Raw genomic sequence first — 22599 nt, 5'->3', positions numbered from 1 at the left:
CAGGAAGAGTCAATCTGATGGTTTTTATGTACCATTTAAATGTGGTCTAAAAAGTTGTATAGTGGACTTTGTGGCCACAATTTCTGTAAATCTAAAAATAATAGGTGCTGTTTTTTTCACTTAAAAGCAAAGAATATAAAGTTCTGATCCTGCATGTCTAGTATTGTTTTGCTTATATACTCTGATATCTTTCAGATTTGATGCCACTAACCTGGGAAATGTTTGCGAATCCATTATTTTGTTCATCTTCTAAGCTGTACATGCTGTGTTTTTCAGCTTGATGTTTTGGACTGACTGGGGCGATAGGGCAGCAGGCATTTACCGCAGCTGGATGGACGGTTCTAACATCTCCCGCATCGTGTCTGAGGCAGTCCGCTGGCCCAACGGCATCACGGCCGACGAATCGTGGCTGTACTGGACTGAGGCATCTGGAGACCGCATTGAAAGAGCAGACTTTAATGGAGCCCACCGTACTGTGCTGATGGAGGATCTGCCTCATCCTTATGCTATTGCTGTTTTTAAGGTAGACTGCGTTGTTATGGCTTGGGCCTATTGCAGTTTGAAAAAACATTTATTTGTGACCCTGCCTTTTAACACCCAGCTAGTAGTTTTTTTTTGTGATTTACTGCTTCACTGCAGAAAATGATTTTCTTACTTAGTATTTTTGTCTTGTTTTCAGTAAAGAATCTAAAAATTAAGATGTATTTTCTTGATGAGCAAAATGACCTATGAAAATATGTCTAGTTTTAGACAAAAATATTAACTTTAAGTAAATTAGTGCTTAAAACAAGCAAACAAATCTGCCAACGGAAAAAGAAAAATTTTCTTGAAATAAGTTAAATGTTTTCATAAACACTTAATTCAAGAAAATTTTTCTTATTCCATTGGCAGATTTACATCTTAATTTAAGAATGTTTAGATATTTTACTGAAAACAAGACAAAAGTACTAAGAAAGTCATTTTTTGCAGTGTTTCTACATAAAACCATCATACACTGCACAAAATTCTTAGTATTTTTGTCTTGTTTTCAGTAAAAATATCTAAAAATTCTTAAATTAAGATGCTTTTTCTTGATAAGCAAAACATCCCAAGAAAATAAGTCTAGTTTTTAGACCAAAAATATTAAATTTAAGTGATTTTGTGCATGAAACAAGCAAAAAAAAGAATTTAGTGTTTAAGAAAAATGTTCAAGATTTTTTGCTTACCCCATTGGCAGTTTTTTTTCTTGTTTAAAAACTAGACTTATTTTCTAAAAACTAGACTTATTTTCTTGGGTCTTTTTGCTCATCAAGAAAAAGCATCTTAATTTAAGAATGTTTAGATATTTTTTCTGAAAACAAGACAAAAATACTAAGAATTTTTTATATAATGTAAAAAACATTCTGTGAAAATATAGGGGCAGTTTCCCGGACAGGGATTAGACTAGTCTTAGACTAAAATAAATGTAAGAGCTGTCCAAACTGAAAACAACTTGCACTGACTTATCTTAAAATACATCAGTGCTCTTTGTTGTGCCTCAAAATGCACACAAGTAATGTTTTTAGTAAGGCATGCTTGTTAAAACTAGTTATATTTCCTAATAAAACCAAAGTCTAGTCCTGGTTAAAGCTAATCTATGTCCGGGAAACCACCCCATAACGTTGATATCTTTAATACTGACTAAGACCATGACAAAGATTGAAATTAATTTGAAAACAAACTTTGATGCTCCTAATCTCTTATAATAATTAGATAATGAGATTGTAGTCTACTAAATTTCACAGGCAGGGTCACATATATTTGTCTTTATTAAACTTGTCTTTGGTTTGAATAGAATGATCTGTACTGGGATGACTGGTCTAGAATGGGCATCTTCAAAGCGCCAAAATCAGGCTCACCAGACAGTGAGCTGTTAGTAGGCAGGCTGACAGGAGTGATGGATCTTAAGATCTTCTACAAGGGAAAAAACAGAGGTCAGTCTTTTTGGACAGAACAACATTCAATACACACACATAAGTGTTTCTAAATTATAAAATTCCCAGTAAAATCAGCTCTAAGAGTTCCTCTTTCCTGCAGGTCTAAATGCTTGTGCAGAGCAGCCCTGCAGTCTGCTGTGCCTTCCCCAGCCTGGCAACAAACGTCATTGTGTGTGCCCAGATGGTGTTCCCAGCACCACCCTGCCCTCAGGAGAACTTCAGTGCCAGTGTCCCAGCGGATACCAGCAACGCAATAATACATGCATTAAAACAGGTTTGACAGACTAACTATGTCAGGCAAAAAGTTTGTTTTTATGTTTATAGTCATAGGTAATATGCAAAACGTAGTTAAATTACTACTAGTTTCTTAAAGGAAAACGCCACAGTTTTTCCATATTTTACTGTGTTTTTACCTCAACTTAGACAAATTAATACATACCTATCTTTTATCAGCGCATTGTGAATGTGTTAGCATTTAGCCTAGCCCTATTCATTCCTTAGGATCCAAACAGGGATGAATTTAGAAACCACCAAACACTTCCACGGTTTCCCTAATTACTCGCGTTAATATGGTGGCACCATATTAAATAAAAATAAAAAAATGTGGCGATTTTTTTAAGCGGATAAAAAATGAGAACTTTATTGTATGGTGGAAGAGCACTTACATGTAGATTGCAGCACTTCGACATTTGGCGTCGTAACACGTTTTGTTGGAGCCGATGGTGTCGAAAATATTAAAAAAATATCGCCACGTTTTATTCATCCCTGTTTGGATCCTAAGGAACGAATGGGGCTAGGCTAAATGCCAACACACCCACAACGCGCTGCGCAAAGATGAAGTGCACACATTGAAAAAAGATTGGCATGTATCAATTCATCCAAGTTGAGGTAAGAACATAGTAAAATATTAAGAACGGTGGCGTTTTCCTTTAATGTGTGAAACCAGAGTCTCTTTATAAAACGCTTGACATTTCGTTATACCCGCTGCCTATCAGAACACACCTGCCAGCCGAACCAGTACCGCTGCTCCAGCGGCAAGTGCATTAGCAGCATCTGGAAATGTGACAGCGATAATGACTGTGGCGACATGAGCGATGAGCAGGAGTGCCGTGAGTGATGTCACAAGCCCCACCCCTTCTATTTTGTGCGAGACTGCATAAATGTGTGTTTAATTCATCATTCTCGTTCTCCACAGCGACCACTTCCTGTGACTCCTCTGTACAGTTTCGTTGTGTGGCCTCTGGCTCCTGCATTCCTCTGGCCTTTAAGTGCGACCATGAGGATGACTGCGGCGATAACAGCGATGAAGACCACTGTGGTATGTGTGTGTGGATGACAGACACAAAAATAGACACCACATGGTTACTAAATACATTAAATTTGCACGTTGTAATTGTTTAACTTAATTTGTTAAGTAAAAGTAACATACATATATATGTTTATTTGACGTGTAGTAGATGTATCCATTCCAAAAAAGTAGGCTGCTACTTTTTATTTACAGCGTCTCACCAGTGTGGTCCTGGAGAGTTTACCTGTGCGAGAGGTGTGTGTATCCGAGATGCCTGGCGCTGTGATGGAGACAACGATTGCAGGGATTGGTCAGATGAGGCTAACTGTACTGGTGAGATAAACAGACTCATTTACATATAGATAGCAAAGATATGCATTACATTTACATTCTGACATTGGCCAGATGCTTCAACTTTAGCTCTGGGAATTGAATCCGTGACCTTTGTGATCTTAAGCCCGTGGATGCAAGTACAGAATGTCCAGTATAAGTCCTAATTCTCTCTTGTTTTTTCATAGTGGGCCACCACACATGTGAGAGCAGTAGTTTCCAGTGTCACACCGGTCATTGCATTCCTCAGCGCTGGGTGTGTGACGGGGATGATGACTGTCAAGATGGCTCCGATGAGGACCCTACTCACTGTGGTCAGTTTACAAACATTGCCCTATTAACACTTCATCGCCTGTGTACTCAGTTATGTAAACATACAAATCATCACTGGTTCGTTGTGCAGGGGGTGAAAAATGCAACGGCTTTCTGTGTTCCAACGGCACCTGCTTGCCTGCTAGTGCTCACTGCAACGGTGTGGAGGACTGTCCGGGCGGCTCCGATGAGCAACGCTGTGGTATATATAATGGTTGTTAATGTAGTGTTTAACTGCTAATATGGGAGTGCTGCAGAATAATAAGTGCCTGTTCTTGCAGATCCTCTCTGCACACGGTATATGGAGTTCGTGTGCAAGAATCGAGCTCAGTGTCTGTTCCAGTCTCTGGTGTGTGACGGCACGCGGCACTGCGCAGACGGATCTGATGAGGATGCGGCGTATGCTGGCTGCTGTGAGAGCAATGCTTTGCTAATAGATACATGTGACCAGAATGAAACTAAAGGGCCGTTCAAACTGTGGATGATAGTTATAACTTTAAAACGTTTTTTTTTTAATCGTTTACATTTTAGGGAATAACACAGCTATAATGCTAAAGATACAGAGGAACAATATCATTGGGATGCACTGCTTTCACCATTTTCGACCAGTTGAGCTTGACAATGTCTAAGGTGCTTTACAACTGGTACTGACATACCGATACAGTAAAAAAATTCTCATCTTTTAAGTATTTAATATATCCATGTGTCCAACGTAATGCAACAGCAGGTCGTCTATGTCTTTATCTTTATAAAGTCTATATCTTTATGACTGTAACACTGCAGCATGCAAACTTCGAATGAACATAACATTATTGTTTGCTGTTGTGGGCGCTTATATAGTGATCTTTATAGCTTTTGTCCATAGTGTGAACGACCCTTAAAGGGACGCTCCACTTTTTTTTTAAAAAAAAGGCAAATCTTCCAGCTCCCCCAGAGTGAAAACCTAGATCTTTATTGTTTGGAATCCATTCAGCCGATCTCCGGGTCTAGCGGTACCACTTTTAGCATAGCTTAGCATAATCCATTGAATCTGATTGGACCATTGGCATTGCGTTGAAAAATGACCAAAAATAATGATGTTACGCAGCGCCCGAAAATAGTCCCCTTGGTTACTTTCAATAGCAGGGGACTGTTTTCGTACACTGCTTAATATCATTGCGCCTGCTGCAGCCATGTTACGGCAGCAAAGTCCTTGATTTAATATGCCAGAATGAGAGTATAGTTCCTAGCCATATCTGTCTAGATAATTGCAACTTTTCATTTTCGTCGTTCTTACTCCACAATGTAACTACAGAAGAGTCAAGTTTTAAATAGGAAAAATATTGAAACTCTTTGGTTATTTTTGAGCACGATGCTAATGGTCTAATCAGATTCAATGGATTATGCTAAGCTATGCTAAAAGTGATACCGCCAGACGCTGAGATCGGCTGAATGGATTCCAAAATGGTAAAAATCAAATGTTTACCTCTAGGGGAGCTAGAAAATGAGCCAATTGTTTTTAAGTGGAGTGTCCCTTTAAGACTATGACAGTTTACACACTTACAGTGATTAATTATATATGTTTAACACAGTTAATTGTAACGCAAATGCCTATAATTGATTTTTCCACAGCAACTACTCCTGAGTTTGGGAAAACATGTGACAGCTACAGCTTCCAGTGTGCCAACGGCATGTGTGTGACATTGGAATGGAAATGTGATGGCATGGACGACTGTGGCGACTACTCGGATGAAGCCAACTGTGGTGAATGTTTTTGCATCATCTTTCACTTATTATGATAATCTTTGTCCCTTATCTTATAAACTGGCGGTATATGTCACACAATCTTTTTTCTTTCCAAGTGGGGAATTTTTGGCCAGAATAAGCAAAATGCTACAAAGTAGACCTGATTTTATACTGATATTCGAAAGGTTTACCTAATATATGGTCCAGTCACACCAGACACTATACAGACTTTTGCAGATGTTTGTTAAAGTCTGATTTGAAATGTCTGAACTTCCTGTTTCAGCTTCTCCAACCGAGGAGCCAGGCTGCTCACATTATTTCCAATTTGGGTGTAAGAATGGCCGCTGTGTGCCCGCCTGGTGGAAGTGTGATGGAGAGAACGACTGTGGGGATTGGTCAGATGAGGCTCAATGCTCAGGTGCACAAATATAGGGAATTAATTTTTAGCATTGAATAACTGCAAACGCAAGAGTCATGCTCAGTGGATTAACTACAGTATGTTGTTAACAGGTGGTGGAGCTCCTCATACACCCGCCCCCGGTCCAACTACCTGCGCTCCCAACCGTTTCCACTGTGGTTCTGGCGCATGTATTGTGAACACTTGGGTGTGTGACGGCTACGCTGATTGTCCTGATGGCAGCGATGAAGTGGGATGTCCTACAGGTACTTTCTTTACTGTATACAAAATGTGGGCCAATTTGCTTGATACAGTGCATACTGCTTTCATTGCTTCCTTTATCATTTTTGGTTCATCTATCTGTCCTGTGTTACTGTCTGTCTCTCAGCCAACATCTCTGTGACCCCAGCGGCGACTAAAGCTCCGCCTCCATCAGGCCGCTGCGCTAAAGATCAGTTCCTTTGCTTAAAATCCCGAACATGTATTGCTTACTGGAAGCGCTGTGACGGACACATACACTGCCAGGACGGATCTGATGAGGCCAACTGTCGTAAGTGTTTTTGAAAGACGTGCACACCTATAGGAGCAGGTAATCGCTTTCACAACATAACACATCGCCACCTTTTTGCAGCCACCAGCGGGTCATTGGTCTGTGTGAATGCGACCCTCTGTGCTGATGGCGAGACCTGCGTGCGCAACACAGATAGGTGTGATGGCTTTTTAGACTGTTCTGACCACAGCGATGAGATGAACTGCACTGGTGAGAAACCGCAGCTGTTTACTAAGTACTTGCGATTTAAATGTGACCGCAAAAGAAGTAACATGTTGTACCAGATTTGATTTTGACATACTGTTCATACTGAATGAAATTGTTTATCCATCTCTCAGGCGATTTGCTTTCCTACAAGGTTCAGAATCTGCAATGGAGCTCTAACTTCTCGGGTGCTGTGACGCTCACGTGGTCAAGACCCAAAAATATGCCTGCCTCCTGCTCTTTCATCATATACTACAGGTGAGTAACATATTACTAGAGCTTTCAAACAAGGAAAGAGTTAACATGTATGTTGTATGTGTTGTCCAGGCAAGTGGGCATCCAGCAGTGGACTGCGATGGACACAAACAGCAATAAAGCCAGCGCTACCCTTACCGTATTGATGCCAGATACAACATACCAGGTGAAAGTTCAGATTCAGTGCCTCAGCAAGCAGTACAGGCCAAGTGAAGTGCTCGGACTACGAACGCCAGAGGGATGTAAGTCCTCATTAGCGACAGTCGCTTCAACAATACATATCAATTCAACGTTTTTATTAAATTAAAATCAAAATGTGTGTTTGTGCGGCAGTGCCGGACCCTCCACAGTCCCTGCAGGTGACCAGTGATATCACAGAATACGGGACAGTGTTGTGCACCTGGAACCGGCCAAATAAAGCAAATGGATTCATCAGAGAATATATCGTGAGTGTAAAGCCTTATTACAGGTCCTTGTACAATCGTTTGCACATACCTTTATCTCGCTGGCTTCTTGATGTGTATTGTGCAGGTGGAGTACAGTGAGGACAATCCCGAGTGGTATTCCCAGCGTAGCACCAGCACTAATGCAAAAGTTAGGAACCTGAAAAACAATTCACTCTACAGATTCAGGGTGAGACAAAATGAGAAACCAAAACTGAACTCTTTAATTGTATCCATTGTGTGCTTTTGTTGTGTACGATTTATCAGTGCTTGTTAGTCAAGTTTTTTGTAGTATTGTATATAAAACATTTAGATTGCGTCCTTGATTCTGATTAGTCAATAGCTGTGTTTTATTTATAGTAAATAAAGCGAGTCCTCGTTTTTTGGAGGTCACAGCCTCCAATATGAATTAGAATGTGAATGTCTAGCCTTCGGAGGATCCATAAATTGCGTTACCTGTTGTACGCGCCTGACACAGCGAAGATGTTTCTGACTTATTCAAATAAATGTGCAACCAGGAAAAAAAATTTATTTTAGAAAATATGACACATTGATATAGATTAAACTAACCAGTATATCATATAATCAAACCTAATAATATTAATACAAAACATAACTTTTAATAATAAAACAGTGCCAAGAAACTTTTTCTGCTAAACACACAGGTTTAAAATGTTTATTTTAAAATATCCAGCTGATATATTCAGCTGTTACAGACGCGCAATGAATTTCGGCATAGCGTAGTAGGCTTCAATCGTGCTACACTTAGCAGCACAGAGAAAGGAGGACTTCATTTTAAAGGGACACTCCCCTTTTTTTTGAAAATATGCTCATTTTCCAGCTCACCTAGAGTTAAACATTTGATTTTTACCGTTTTGGAATCCATTCAGCTGAACTCCGGGTATGGCGGTACCACTTTTAGCATAGCTTAGCATAATCCATTGAATCTGATTAGACCATTAGCATCACGCTAATAAATAACCAAAGATTTTCAATATTTTGGCACAAAATTACTCATAATATCATTGCGCCTCCTCCAGCCATGTTACAGCAGCAAGGTCCTTGATTGTTGTGCCGGAATGAGAGTATAGTTCCTAACCATATCTACCTAGAAAATCGCAACTTTTAATTTTACATCAGTCTTAGTACAAGATGCAACTACAGACGAGTCAAGTTTTAAGTAGGAAAAATACCGAAGCTTTGGTTATTTTTGCGCGATGCTAATGGTCTAGTCAGATTCAATGAATTATGCTAAGCTATGCTAAAAGTGGCAGCGCCAGACCCGGAGATTGGCTGAATGGATTCCAAAACAATGAAAATCAAATGTTTACCTCTAGGTGAGCTGGAAAATAAGCTTTTTTTTTTAAGTGGAGTGACCCTTTATGTATCATTTGAAAATCGGACGGCCTTACAGTAGGTTCACACCAGCTGCGTTTGAGGCGTCAAATTTGCATCTACCGCGTCTAGTTTGCCGCTTGAACATTTTGAGTTCACTTGCTTCATTCGCGCGTGAAATTCTTGTCATCGAGACATTCACGCGGAAATTTGTGTCATTGGAGGGGCTTCTGCGACTCCGCTCTCATCCTGTAATCACGTCACCACTATAGCAAGCTCCTGATTGGTTAGCGTGGCGCGTTTTTCTGCCAAAGTTCTAATTTTTCAATTCACGTGTTTGCCACGGCAACGCTCAATTCGCGACATTCGCGCAAACTAGATGCCGTGTTAAACGCCTCATATGCGACCGCGAGAACTCCAGACGCCCGTCAACGCGTCTTACATTGACTTAACATTGAAATCCCTCGCGCTTGACGGCTCTACAGTGGCTGACGTAAACGCATCATTACGGTACATTCACATTGGGCTGAAATGCTAACGCGCCTCGTTTACTTTTAATGGGTGACGTCATGCGTTGCCGAACTGAATTGTGGATCCGTCAGCGTCGTGTTACTGCCGTTGCTTGCGGCAGAAGTTGAAAATTTCTCAACTTTACAAGTGCCAATGCGTGCGAACAACAATCAGATCGCCTCATGCAAATAACCTTGTGCATTACATTTATGCAAGACCGGAGAACAGGGCTGCGTTCAGCTCCGACAAAACTTTGCACCGCGTTTTTTAAACAGAAATGTTGAACAACAACCTGTTCTGATGATGCAAGAGTTCTTGCTACGGTAGCTGAGAAGGCCTTCTTTGTGTTCTTTTTTAATGTTTCTTGAGCCTAATGAAATCGTTATAAATGTGTGTTTAATGCTGTAAAATACACTTGATGTTACAGTCACTGCCCTTGCTCTCCAGAATGAAAGAGAGCGTTGTGCGAGGTGTCTCTTTAGTACAGCGTGGTTTATTTACATGTTGCTGCTAATTGGACTAAAGTTCTGACCCACCAAACAAGAGAAAACGTATCTCAAACCCTGTTTCCAGAAAACATTTCGTTCAACCCGGAAACCGTAGCAACACGTAGCGCACCAGTTTGAACTTGAAGATTGGCCACAGTTCAGACACAACTTCTGTCAAGTGTTAACGCTTGCGCCCCGTGTGAATGTGCTGTTTCTGGCCTTCAGTTGCGCTGCTGTGACGCAACGGTCTTAGAATACGCCCCTCGAAGGTCGCAGCCTTCGAATTGAGACACAGCTTGTGTATCACTGTGCAGGAACAATCCTTAGCAACGTAAACATATACAACACAATCTCTAGTACCTTTTTTGCTTACATGTACTTTATTGAATGCTTTTTCACACACGATAGACATGTACTGCTTTGTATTTAAAAATAAAATGATAATAATTGCTAGACAATAAAGTAATAATTTGTTTTAGAGCAAAAAATGCCCTAAATGTTGTACATTGAATAGTCTCGCTTTATTCATCCAGTTTGTTATTTAATAGTCCTTTTATGTGTTTCCCAGGTGGCTGCTGTCACAAGCAGAGGAGTGGGAAACTGGACTGAAATTAAATCCATTGTTCCCCAAAGAGGTATAGAGTGACTTCACAGATAACAAGAAGGGCACCGGCTCCCCCTGCTGGACTTCTAAACTCAAATCTTGTATCATGGATGGTGTAAACCAATTATATTAATATCACATCTCTTTCAGCTTTATCTCCACCTTCTGTCAGTATCACCAACTTCACAGAGGATTCAATGAGCTTGTCCATTACTTACATTACTAAATATAAGGTAAAGCCAGAGTTATGTGTTTAATGGTGGGTTGCATACATTTGTCAATTTTCTCATGTAAATTGGTTCTTCATCTCTGTCTATGTGTTAGGAGAAACACTTTGTTGTCGTCATTTCATGGGAGTTTGATGAACATGTGAAGGAGAGCAGGAATTACACAGTTACAGAATCACTGACAGGTAAAAATGCATCACGGTTAGTAAGCGTCCGATCAGCATTTCGGTGCATTACGGATGTGTAATATTTCTTCTCTTTTTCGGCAGCCACGAACCTGACCGCTGGGACGATGTATGAGGTGGCTGTGTGGGCTCACACAGAAGATGGAGACAGTCCCACCGCTTTCTCTCGCCAACAGACCAAGGGCAGCTTACCTGCCCAGCCCTCACTAAAGGCCCGCCCGCTCAACCAGACTGCTGTGGACTGCAGCTGGACCGGACCTACAGCTCAGGTGGGAATATTCATAAATGGAAATGTTTGAAATTTGACATGGTCTGCTTACAGATATAGTTGGGTAAGATGTGTCAGCTGTAGGGTAAAGGGTACTTTATGTTAAAAGGATGCAAAAAATCATGCAAAACAGTTTTATTTTGTAATTCATCCTCAGGTCATTCAAGATATTTTTTTCTTTAGTAGATCAGTTTTAGCCAAAACCGAAAGTCCAATCTTTCGGTATTCGGTAACACTTTACTTAAAGGGGTGTTCATAAGACTGACATATGACGCCTTCATAATCATGACATGACACGTGCCATGAACATGAAGGAGATTTTATGCACGTTTATGACAACTGTCATTAAGTGTCATTCATTTAATTATGTCATTTTTAATGCAAAGATGACATTGTTTGAAATAACTTTGTTATGACAAACCAGTACATCATAACTTGTCATAAATCTGTCATAAACATGACATAGCAGAATAATTATCAAACTCAAGAAACTACCGAGCTTTATGGGTTCATCATTTAATACTATGTCAAATAATTTTAAATACCTTTACAAAATGCAACAGACATGTCAAAGTGTTATACTTAACTTTATGTATGCTCAATATACCCTCAACTGAAGGATTAGTAGGAACACCATACTAATACTCCCTTTCACCTTCAAAACTGCCGTAATTCTATGTGGCATTGATTTAACAAGGTGCTGAAAGCATTTTTTAGAAATGTTGGCCAATATTGATAGGATAGCATTTTGAAGTTGTGCTTTAAAATTGTATATTTGTTATTTTTCTTGTCAAAAATGACAATCGTTTTGCTAGATAAGACCCATATGCCTCGTTTGGGATTGTTTGTGGTCCTTTGAGACTCCGTTGAAAAAGCTGTTGCGTGTTGAGTTACGTGTTGACTGTTGGTGTCTATTAAAGTCCATTAAAATGAGAAAAATCCTGCAATGTTTTCCTCAAAAAACATAATTTCTTCTCGACTAAACAAAGAAAGACATCAACATTTTGGATGACATGGTGGTGAGTAAATTATCTGGATTTTTCTTTTAAGAAAATGGAATATTCCTTTAATGACAGTTGTCATAAACATGCATAAAATCTCCTTCATGTCAGTCTTATGAACACCCCTTCAAGTAAAGTGTTACCCAATATTCTTTGTATTGAACCTTTTCCTGGCTTGTTTGTAAAAACAAATTATCTTATAAAGAGTCTACAAAACCTCTTAAGATGCAAATGGCACAATTCATCCCAATTTATTCTCCTCTGTGTACAGTAAGTATTAATGTGTATGTTTTTATAGATGTATGGAGTCTTCTATGCGACATCTTTCCTGGAGCTTTACCGCAGACCTCACAGACTGAACACAACTTCCAACAGCCTGACTGTTATTGTAGACAGTGACGAGCAGTATCTCTTCCTGGTGAGAGTTTAGCTTTGTCTTCATTTTTTTACTAACCAAAATTTATGATAACTCTGCAAGTGCAATGACACTTCTGGATATGGTCTGCAGGTGAGAGTGATCTCTCCGTACCTGGGTCCTCCGTCTGCTTATGCGGTAGTTAAGATGATCCCCAGCGAACGACTGCCACCTCGAAACCTGCATAAAGTGCGAGTGGATAAGACACAGGCCACTGTGAAATGGCAGCCGCCGTATGATTCCCCAAGCAGTCCTCTGGTACAACATTTTTTTGCATTTATACATTGACAAATGCATTTTTTTCCAAATGAAGTCAAGCTGCACATTTTTGTAATATGTGTATTCAGACCGTGTGGTACTAATGCAATGCTCCACTGTACATGCAAACTGCATTTATTTATCATTAAAGATGGTAGCTATATTGTAGTTTGTAGCAGTCTGCTTTTGAGTGTTTAAAAACATGTGTTTGTGTGTCAGATGTATGCAGTGCACGTAAGAGACATGGTTCGTAAGACGGAAAGGGACTACAAGGTGAACACTCAGAATAACACTGTGGAGTACACGCTGAACGGCTTGGAGCCTGGAGGACGCTACAGTATCACCATCAGACTACTCAACATGAGCAAAGAGGCCAGCTACACACTCAACACGGGTATATTCATCTCTTTATCACTTAACTAAAAAAAATTAGACCGATTATAAGACCATTCAATGACAATATCCCACTCGGAAAAAAATACTGATTTATTACCAAAATTCGATATACCGCTAAGCCCTAGTGCACCATTTATGCTACAATGAATAACATTTTTGTGGCTTTTGGTGGAGAAGTGTGCTATTAATTTTTAAGTTGTCATATTTACAATTTTTGTCTGGTAAAACAGATGTCAAATTTAATAGACTTGCTTTGAAAGTTAGAAGTAGGCGGAATAGGAAACTACCTGGCAACCATCTAAAACACACACACTGTTGGCACACACAAAAACTTAAAGGGATAGTTCACCCAAAAATGAAAATAATGTCATTAATGACTTACCCTCATGTCGTTCCAAACTCTTAAGACCTCCGTTCATCTTCAGAACACAGTTTAAGATGTTTTATATTTAGTCCGAGAGCTTGTTGACCCTTCATTGAAAATGTATGTGCAGTATACTGTCCATGTCCAGAAAGGTAATAAAAACATCATTAAAGTAGTCCATGTGAAATTGTGACAAGTGGGTCAGTTAGAATGTGTTGAAGCATCGAAAATACATTTTGGTCCAAAAATAACAAAAATTACGACTTAATTCAGCATTGTCTTCTCTTCCGCGAAGCGCATGCGCGAGACTAAAGTAACGTGACTGCAGTGGATGACGTGTTATCCTCAGACATATTTGCAAAGTTTTTTTTTTTCAAACGTACAGCGTGCGCCTCCATCAGACTGTAAATGAAGCCCGGGCGCACAAAAAAAACAGCTGGGGCGCACCAGAAAACACGTCAGCCGCGTCACTGCAGTCACGTGACTTGCGCGAGACTAAATATAAAACCTCTTAAACTGTGTTCGGAAGATGAACTCCATGAGGTCTTACGAGTTTGTAACGACATGAGGGTTAGTCATTAATGACATTATTTTCATTTTTGGCTGAACTATCCCTTTAATAGAAACACCTCAGCATTATTAAGGTTACATGCAGTATATTTGTATTCCTCTAAACCTATTAATATTATCCACACTGTTCCTCTACCTGCCCCAGATGCCCTCAAGATCATAGAAGAACAAGACCACGTGTTTCTTTTCTGGAAGAGTCTAGCTGTGAAAGAACGGACCTTCAACGAGAGCAGGGTTAGACACCAGCACCTTTCAAAATACTACTTACTCTCTCAACACTTATTGACATTACAACAGTAGTAATGCACACCGCAGTGTTAACACTTCCTGTATGTCCCCTCAGGGCTATGAAGTGTACATGCATGACAGCGTGACCAACTCCACAACAAGTCTGGGCAATACCACAGAGACATTCTTCAGGATCAGCAGCCTGTTGGTGGGTCATAACTACACATTCTCGGTGCGGGCACGCTGCCTGCTCAACAACCAGCTGTGCGGAGATCCCGCAGTGCTGCTATATGACGAATTGGGCAAAGGAGAAGGTATAAGAGATTATGACAACTAAGCTGAGAAAATTTGCCTCTTAAACTGCCGAGTTGGTCTTCTGACATACTGTTTTGGTCATCCTTTAGTGCCGAATGATTCTGCATCTCAGTCGAGTAAATCAGGAGACATGGCAGCTGTGGTTGTCCCAGTGTTGTTTCTGCTGCTGGTGGGTGTGTGTGGAGGTCTGGGGATCCTTTATTTCAGACACCGGCGGCTACAGCACAGCTTCACAGCCTTCGCTAACAGCCACTACAACTCTCGGCTGGGCTCTGCCATTTTCTCATCGGGAGATGATCTGGGTAAGACCAGGGTGACATTGAACCTATAAATCTCAAGTGCATTTTTGCATCCAATTTAGAAAAATAATAAAATTAAAGCAACACCAAAGAGTTTTGGCTCTTTGCTCCCCCTACAGGTTAGAAGCGTAATTGTCCATTACCCACTGTCATAAATACTGAGGCATAGCTGGCTCTGATTGGATTGTAGGTCTGCCGTAAAGCAAGTTTTTGTAGTATTCACTCGGACTACAGGACCGCTACCCGACGGTTGGAAACTTCTTTAGTGTGGTTTTGGCCGATAGAGGGCTGCAAAGCGAATGTGAAAGTGCTGTTCACCCTGTTTAGAGTGGATGAACGACTGAAACTATTTTGGAAGTTATTTTAAGGTAAAAAAAAAAAACTCTTTGGTGTTGCTTTAAATTTAATTTAAATGTGCATTTTGTAACTTTTTAGAAGGATCTATTGACAGAAATGCAATTTAATATAGTTAATATATACTATATTATCAGTGGTGTATAAAAGACCTTACAAAATGAACTGTATCGTTTTTATTACCTTAGAACGAGTCGTTTTTGTCCACATACACCTCGGGTCTCCTTATGTGGAAATCGCCATTTAGCGCCGCCATGTTTCTACAGTAGCCCTACACCGACAAACTCCACTATAAAGTGCATTTTGTTGTCTCGATGATGACATGTTTGTCCTGTGGCGGCTATCGTAGCTTCACTATGCATTTCGAAAGGGAGGCGTGAGCTTCGGACTAAGCTGTTGGTTGCAATTCACAGTCTCACCACTAGATGTTGCAAAAATGTACACACTGGACCTTTAATTCAAATGTATTTAAAAAATACACAGAAAATTGTTTCATATATTGTATATAAAATAGAATATATAGGATTATTGCTAATTGTATTGCCTTCATAAAAAGATTACAATCTAGTAAAATGGTATATATTTTTAGTTAGTCACTTAATATGATAAATATCTAGGGCTGTCTAACGATTGGTTGCGATTAATTGTTTGCAGAGTAGAGGTTTCTGTTCACATAATATATCTGGTTGTACGGTGTTTAGTAATTATGTATGAACACACACACACACACACACACACACACACACGTAAATATTAAAGAAATATTTGATTGTATATATATATATTAGGGCCGGGACTTTAACGCGTTAATTAAGATTAATTAATTACACAAAAAATAACGCGTTAAACATTTTAACGCATTTTAATCGCACTTATTAATAGAGTCATTCGTAAATGCTGCAGACCCTGTTTTAGTTCGAGATGCCGGGGTTGTGATGCAGTGTAAATAAAAGTAGACGGAACCTAAACGAACAGCTGATTTTAACGTGACAACGCATCAATTTCAAAGTTAAAATGATTTATTCTGGTAAATGGAGGTTGCAACGGAGGTTTTGCCCAATAAACATCTACCAACAAACTACAGATTATTTTAACATGTATCCTAATGTCTGTTATATGTTAATGTTTGAGTATTGTTGGGTTTAAATATTGTTGTAATGTTGTTTTGTTTCAATTTAATTAGTTTATTACGAGTTTAATTTAAGTTTTGTTTGCTACTTTAAAACGAATTTCGTTTCAAATAATTTGCCTCGTAATTATAAACAATGTTTTGTTGTTAGGTTTTGTGAATATAAATTAAAAAGAACATTAAAAGCAACACCGTGCATCTCATTGATGCATATGCTACCGAATGCCAAAACATGCAGTGAGTAGCCTATATCACTTACTTTTCAAAAAATCAGCCTGGCAGTGCCCAGAAGTTAAATTTAAACGCGCATTTAGAGCATACTGTATCAGCACGTTTGATTTGCGGTGTGCTTAAGACTTTTAAAAATCAACTTCATATTAATTTTAATAGGCTACTTTGACGGAGGACACGCACAGAGAACAGCGACGGCAGGTAAAGGAAAAAAGTTAAACGAATAGAGTCAGTTTGTAAGAACATTTTTAAATTGACTATAAGATCATCAATATGAACTCTGAACAATGAACTATTATAAACATAACAGCAAGAAAAGCTGAAGAGGAACTCGCAACATTAAAGCAATACGCATTTATGTAGGCTAAAGCTATATATCACCTCTTATTTTTTTTTTTTATTTAGTTAAGTTTCAATGGTAAGACTAAAGGCGCGTACATTATGCAGCGCTTTTCACATCCGAATCCCACTTAAGAAACCTATAAACGATGTGCAACTTAAAAAATATATTATGCACATTTTTATATATTTTAATTTTAATATAGGCTATATAGTATATATTATGTTTTGTTGTTTTTATACGCGAGGTGGGGCATCCGCGCACATAGGTACCAGAACACAGACAGTCAAAACCTGAGAAGTCCCGAACCCTGCAATATTAAACAAACTACTTTAAGAAATGCGGGCCAGGAAGCGGGTCGGGTATAATATATATATTTTTTTCTTTGCGGTCCGAGTTGCGGGCGGGTTGTTTATACATTGACCCGCGCATCACTGGTAAGCGTCGATAAGAGCATGGTTGTGTGTAAGATATGCAACAAGGAATTCACATATCACCGCAGCACATCGAGCCTCAAGTATAATCTCAATGCAAAACAGCAGCTAGCGTGGACATTAGCCCGACTCCGGGTACAACGACTTGGTTGAACAAAAATAAACAATATTTTGTTAAGCTTATGTATTCAGTCATTATTCATAAAAATCCATGTAAAAATACTTCTTAATGTTCTCAGGTCAAATATTTATATGAGATTAAAATGCAATTAATTTAGATTAATTAATTACAAAGCCTCTAATTAATTAGATTAATTTTTTTAATCGAGTCCCGGCCCTAATATATATATATATATATATATATATATATATATATATATATATATATATATATATATATATATATATATATATATATATATATATATATATATATATATATATATATATATATATATATATATATATACAGTCTTGTTCAAAATAATAGCAGTACAATGTGACTAACCAGAATAATCAAGGTTTTTAGTATATTTTTTATTGCTACGTGGCAAACAATTTACCAGTAGGTTCAGTAGATTCTCAGAAAACAAACAAGACCCAGCATTCATGATATGCACGCTCTTAAGGCTGTGCAATTGGGCAATTAGTTGAATTAGTTGAAAGGGGTGTGTTCAAAAAAATAGCAGTGTGGCATTCAATCACTGAGGTCATCAATTTTGTGAAGAAACAGGCCCCTATTTAAGGATGAAGCCAACACTTGTTGAACATGCATTTGAAAGCTGAGGAAAATGGGTCGTTCAAGACATTGTTCAGAAGAACAGCGTACTTTGATTAAAAAGTTGATTGGAGAGGGGAAAACCTATAAAGTGGTGCAAAAAATGATAGACTGTTCAGCCAAAATGATCTCCAATGCCTTAAAATGGAGAGCAAAACCAGAGAGACGTGGAAGAAAACGGAAGACAACCATCAAAATGGATAGAAGAATAACCAGAATGGCAAAGGCTCAGCCAATGATCACCTCCATGATCACCTCCAGGATGATCAAAGACAGTCTGGAGTTACCTGTAAGTACTGTGACAGTTAGAAGACGTCTGTGTGAAGCTAATCTATTTTCAAGAATCCCCCGCAAAGTCCCTCTGTTAAAAAAAAGGCATGTGCAGAAGAGGTTACAATTTGCCAAAGAACACATCAACTGGCCTAAAGAGAAATGGAGGAACATTTTGTGGACTGATGAGAGTAAAATTGTTCTTTTTGGGTCCAATGGCCACAGGCAGTTTGTGAGACGACCCCCAAACTCTGAATTCAAGCCACAGTACACAGTGAAGACAGTGAAGCATGGAGGTGCAAGCATCATGATATGGGCATGTTTCTCCTACTATGGTGTTGGGCCTATTTATCGCATACCAGGGATCATGGATCAGTTTGCATATGTTAAAATACTTGAAGAGGTCATGTTGCCCTATGCTGAAGAGGACATGCCCTTGAAATGGTTGTTTCAACAAGACAATGACCCAAAACACACTAGTAAACAGGCAAAGTCTTGGTTCCAAACCAACAAAATTAATGTTATGGAGTGGCCAGCCCAATCTCCAGACCTTAATCCAATTGAGAACTTGTGGGGTGATATCAAAAATGCTGTTTCTGAAGCAAAACCAAGAAATGTGAATGAATTGTGGAATGTTGTTAAAGAATCATGGAGTGGAAAAACAGCTGAGAGGTGCCACAAGTTGGTTGACTCCATGCCACACAGATGTCAAGCAGTTTTAAAAAACTGTGGTCATACAACTAAATATAAGTTCAGTGATTCACAGGATTGCTAAATCCCAGAAAAAAAAATGTTTGTACAAAATAGTTTTGAGTTTGTACAGTCAAAGGTAGACACTGCTGTTTTTTTGAACACACCCCCTTCAACCAATTGCCCAACTGCACAGCCCCAAGAGCGTGCACACCATCAATGCTGGGTCTTGTTTGTTTTCTGAGAATCTACTGAACCTACTGGTAACTTGTTTGCCACGTAGCAATAAAAAATATACTAAAAACCTTGATTATTCTGGTTAGTCACATTGTACTGCTATTATTTTGAACAAGACTGTATATATATATATATATGTATATGTATATATATGTATGTATGTATGTATATATAATTAATGAATTATTAAATAGATATATTTTTTCTTAAAATTTACATGCATGTGTGTGTGTTTATATATATACATAATTATTAGACACAGTATACCCACATATATTAATGTAAACAAAAAATTTTATTCTGCAAACGATAAGTCGCGACTAATTGTTAGGCACCCCTATAAATATAAATATAAACTTGACATGCATTTTCATCCTTTACTTGGAAATTGCCCTTAACTCTTTCCCCACCATTGACAAGTTAACGAGTTAATAAAACCTGGAAGTATTCCTGTAGGCTTATGGCAAACAGTTCAAACTCTGTGTATGTTTTGAGGATCGCTCTGAATCCGATCTTTATCAAAAGTCCTTCCCAAAAACAGTTATCTCAGCTTTTTGCTCAAAATTCGATAATTTTTGAAAAAACCTACCCATATTTGATAGGTGATAAAAGAGAACAAATAAAGGTAGGATGGTAAGAGGGTCTAACCTTTCATTTGATATATTGTATGTTTATATATTTAAAGAAGAACATTTTCTGGAAGGCATTAAACTTTGGTGAACATCATAAAAATGCTGGCGCTGGCTGGCAAATTAAAAAAAAAACGCTGGCGGGGAAAGAGTTAAAAAAGAAAAATTATAATTAAGAGCATAATTGTTATATTACGTACGGGAACTTGCATTAATACCATAAACAGCAGTGTAAAAAATACTTGTCATGATTGAGTTTTACTTGATGTTGTACATTTATTTTAGTACATTACAATTAATTTGTGTTCCCAGACTTTAGTTAGATGAAAGCAGAGATGTTAGAAAGCTTCCCTCCTTTCAGTTCATTTCAGTTGAGAAAAATTCAATAAAGTTTTCACATCTGTTTAGTTCAGTCCATTTGAGTTTCCTGTAGTTCACATCATTCATTTCCAAATCATAAATATCTGCTTCTCTCTTCTGAAGGTGATGATGATGATGAAGATTCTCCCATGATCAGTGGTTTTTCAGATGATGTTCCCATGGTGATTGCATAGCTGGACAACTTCTCTCTCCTTCACTTTCCTCCCACTCATCATGTTTTCATACGCCCCTTCTTCTTGATACCCTGTCACTTAGAAACGCTGGATTTGGGTCTCGGGACCCCGCAGAAGAAAAGAAAGCATGGAGCGAAAGAGATATTTTTGAATATAAGATGCACTTTTTTCAGATTCGCAATAACTTATTTTTTTATATATAATATATGTGGGTGTTGGACTTTGTAGGCATTAACTGAAGCAAACTGTGAAGAAGTTTGTCAATGGATCAGCAGACTCACCGAACTGGGAAAAGACCCTATAATTGTAAACTCTCACACGAGCAGTACATTTGCTTAAAGCCAAAATAAGCACCTAGCTGTGGGTACAGTACAAAAGACACACAACAAGAAAAAGTCAACAAAAAAGCAAACCTCATAAAAGTGTACAGATGAAAAAAGGACCAATGAATGGGAAAGAGGTTCGTAGGCTGTTGACAGTAAATTGCACAGGATGTGATTTTTTTTTGTTGCATAAAAATCTCAATAGGCCAGCATTCGTCTATAATACCTTGTTTACACTTTGTATCCATTTATTACTTGTAAGCAATAGGTTTCCTTCCCTCTGCTTTTTAAAAATGTGAAATTTATATAACCTCTCTTGGTTGTTTTATCAGATACTTTCTGATGGGAATTACCAAAAGATGTCTCTCTAACAGTTGTCCACATTGAAGTCACACGCTTATTAATTTGATTTATCTCATGCATTTTATCCAGCAATTAACATTTTTGCGTATCCTGTGTGTGATGCCGCCATTGGTTTTAGTCCTTTAGTGTTCTCAGGGAACTGGGTTAATGTAGATTGTACCAGCGTTATGAGTCACACTGCCACAGGCAGCGCAGTGTGTTCATTTCTCAGACAATTGTGCTGTATAGCAGTCAGTGAAGCCTGTGCAGAGCATTGGGCCTCATTCAAGTCTCTTGTGCCAAGCTAAAAGTAAAGCAGAGGGCAGAGCAGACGTCTTGCCTTCCCTTACCATTGTGTAAAGGTACGTGTTAAATCCATGTTTCATTTTAAACTGGATTGCGGGTGTTGATTATAATATTTGTTCATGAATGTATTTTTGTTGATCTTTTTTGTAACATGTTTTAAGGTAAAAAATATGAATTATTAAATAGTTTTGATCTCCCCCATACTGTAATGTTAAAGCTTTAATATGGCCAGTTTACATTCAAATGCTTGTGGTCATTATTAATAATATTCCTCCATTGTTTATTGGCGTTAAACAAAACTGTTAGATCGATGTAAAAAAAAAAGTGTAATTCACTACCACATAGCCTTATTTCAATGCGAGCACACAAGCACACGCGCTTACAAAAACCCAATTGTATAAAGATTGAATAATGTGATGTGCATATCGATTACCACTGTATGATGTTTTAAACTGTTCGAGTGCAGCACTTGTGTGAGTCCTGAGCCATCGTTTTTATTTTATTCATGTGTATTTTTCACTCACAACCATTTGTGGCGACGTCTGTCGTGCTCGGTTTCTGGGCCCTATAAGATGTAAAATTTTTACATGGCAGTGACTGACACTGTCATGTTTAAATCTTTGCCTGCCTACTGAGGGTTTTAAAGATATGAATCTTTTAAGTGGTACAGTGTGAGATGTTTTATGAACCACTTATGCTGAAATAAATGTGGAAAATGTTGACTCGGGCTCAGTGCTGTGATTGACTGCTCATACGCTGTACTTTACACAGCATTCATTAAGTGCTGGTTAACACCATTAACACTTTCTGAGGTTGAAAACCATAAGTGGACATTAATCTGTGTTATTGTGGTGTAAATGAATATAATGAATGGTTTATTACAAATCAATCTCTCTCATCGTAAACACTTCACAACTCTAAATCCAAACAAACAGATAATCATTCTTTACCTGTAAACATGTCCCTTTTCCAGTGTAAAATGTTTTTATAAAGTTTATTTTTTTTAGATTTTAAACATATTAGCAAAGAAATAATGTATTTAAAAAATGCAATAAATATT

General features: G+C 38.4%; 1 protein-coding gene across 1 annotated transcript in view; it reads left to right on the top strand.

Moving 5' to 3' along the window:
• Positions 1 to 22261, top strand: part of sorl1 (sortilin-related receptor, L(DLR class) A repeats containing) — an 83153-nt gene extending 60892 nt beyond the window's left edge. The window contains exons 20-48 of the mRNA XM_073862992.1: positions 277 to 523; positions 1814 to 1952; positions 2056 to 2229; positions 2951 to 3064; positions 3151 to 3273; positions 3457 to 3576; positions 3762 to 3887; positions 3977 to 4087; positions 4167 to 4298; positions 5497 to 5628; positions 5894 to 6028; positions 6121 to 6273; positions 6396 to 6557; positions 6639 to 6767; positions 6896 to 7019; positions 7089 to 7258; positions 7350 to 7462; positions 7548 to 7649; positions 10361 to 10427; positions 10547 to 10629; positions 10721 to 10808; positions 10893 to 11077; positions 12376 to 12495; positions 12586 to 12750; positions 12970 to 13142; positions 14206 to 14314; positions 14424 to 14622; positions 14713 to 14925; positions 20498 to 22261. Of these exons, the coding sequence (XP_073719093.1) occupies positions 277 to 523; positions 1814 to 1952; positions 2056 to 2229; positions 2951 to 3064; positions 3151 to 3273; positions 3457 to 3576; positions 3762 to 3887; positions 3977 to 4087; positions 4167 to 4298; positions 5497 to 5628; positions 5894 to 6028; positions 6121 to 6273; positions 6396 to 6557; positions 6639 to 6767; positions 6896 to 7019; positions 7089 to 7258; positions 7350 to 7462; positions 7548 to 7649; positions 10361 to 10427; positions 10547 to 10629; positions 10721 to 10808; positions 10893 to 11077; positions 12376 to 12495; positions 12586 to 12750; positions 12970 to 13142; positions 14206 to 14314; positions 14424 to 14622; positions 14713 to 14925; positions 20498 to 20568 (3979 nt within the window). The 3' untranslated portion in view covers positions 20569 to 22261. The remainder of the gene's footprint in view (positions 1 to 276; positions 524 to 1813; positions 1953 to 2055; positions 2230 to 2950; positions 3065 to 3150; positions 3274 to 3456; positions 3577 to 3761; positions 3888 to 3976; positions 4088 to 4166; positions 4299 to 5496; positions 5629 to 5893; positions 6029 to 6120; positions 6274 to 6395; positions 6558 to 6638; positions 6768 to 6895; positions 7020 to 7088; positions 7259 to 7349; positions 7463 to 7547; positions 7650 to 10360; positions 10428 to 10546; positions 10630 to 10720; positions 10809 to 10892; positions 11078 to 12375; positions 12496 to 12585; positions 12751 to 12969; positions 13143 to 14205; positions 14315 to 14423; positions 14623 to 14712; positions 14926 to 20497) is intronic.
• The last annotated feature ends 338 nt before the right edge of the window (positions 22262 to 22599 follow it).

This window comes from Misgurnus anguillicaudatus, chromosome 24 (genome assembly GCF_027580225.2).
Source record: "Misgurnus anguillicaudatus chromosome 24, ASM2758022v2, whole genome shotgun sequence".
Lineage (NCBI taxonomy): Eukaryota > Metazoa > Chordata > Actinopteri > Cypriniformes > Cobitidae > Misgurnus > Misgurnus anguillicaudatus.
The sequence above is the reverse complement of the archived record's forward strand: the minus strand, read 5'-3'. Positions and strand labels throughout refer to the sequence as shown.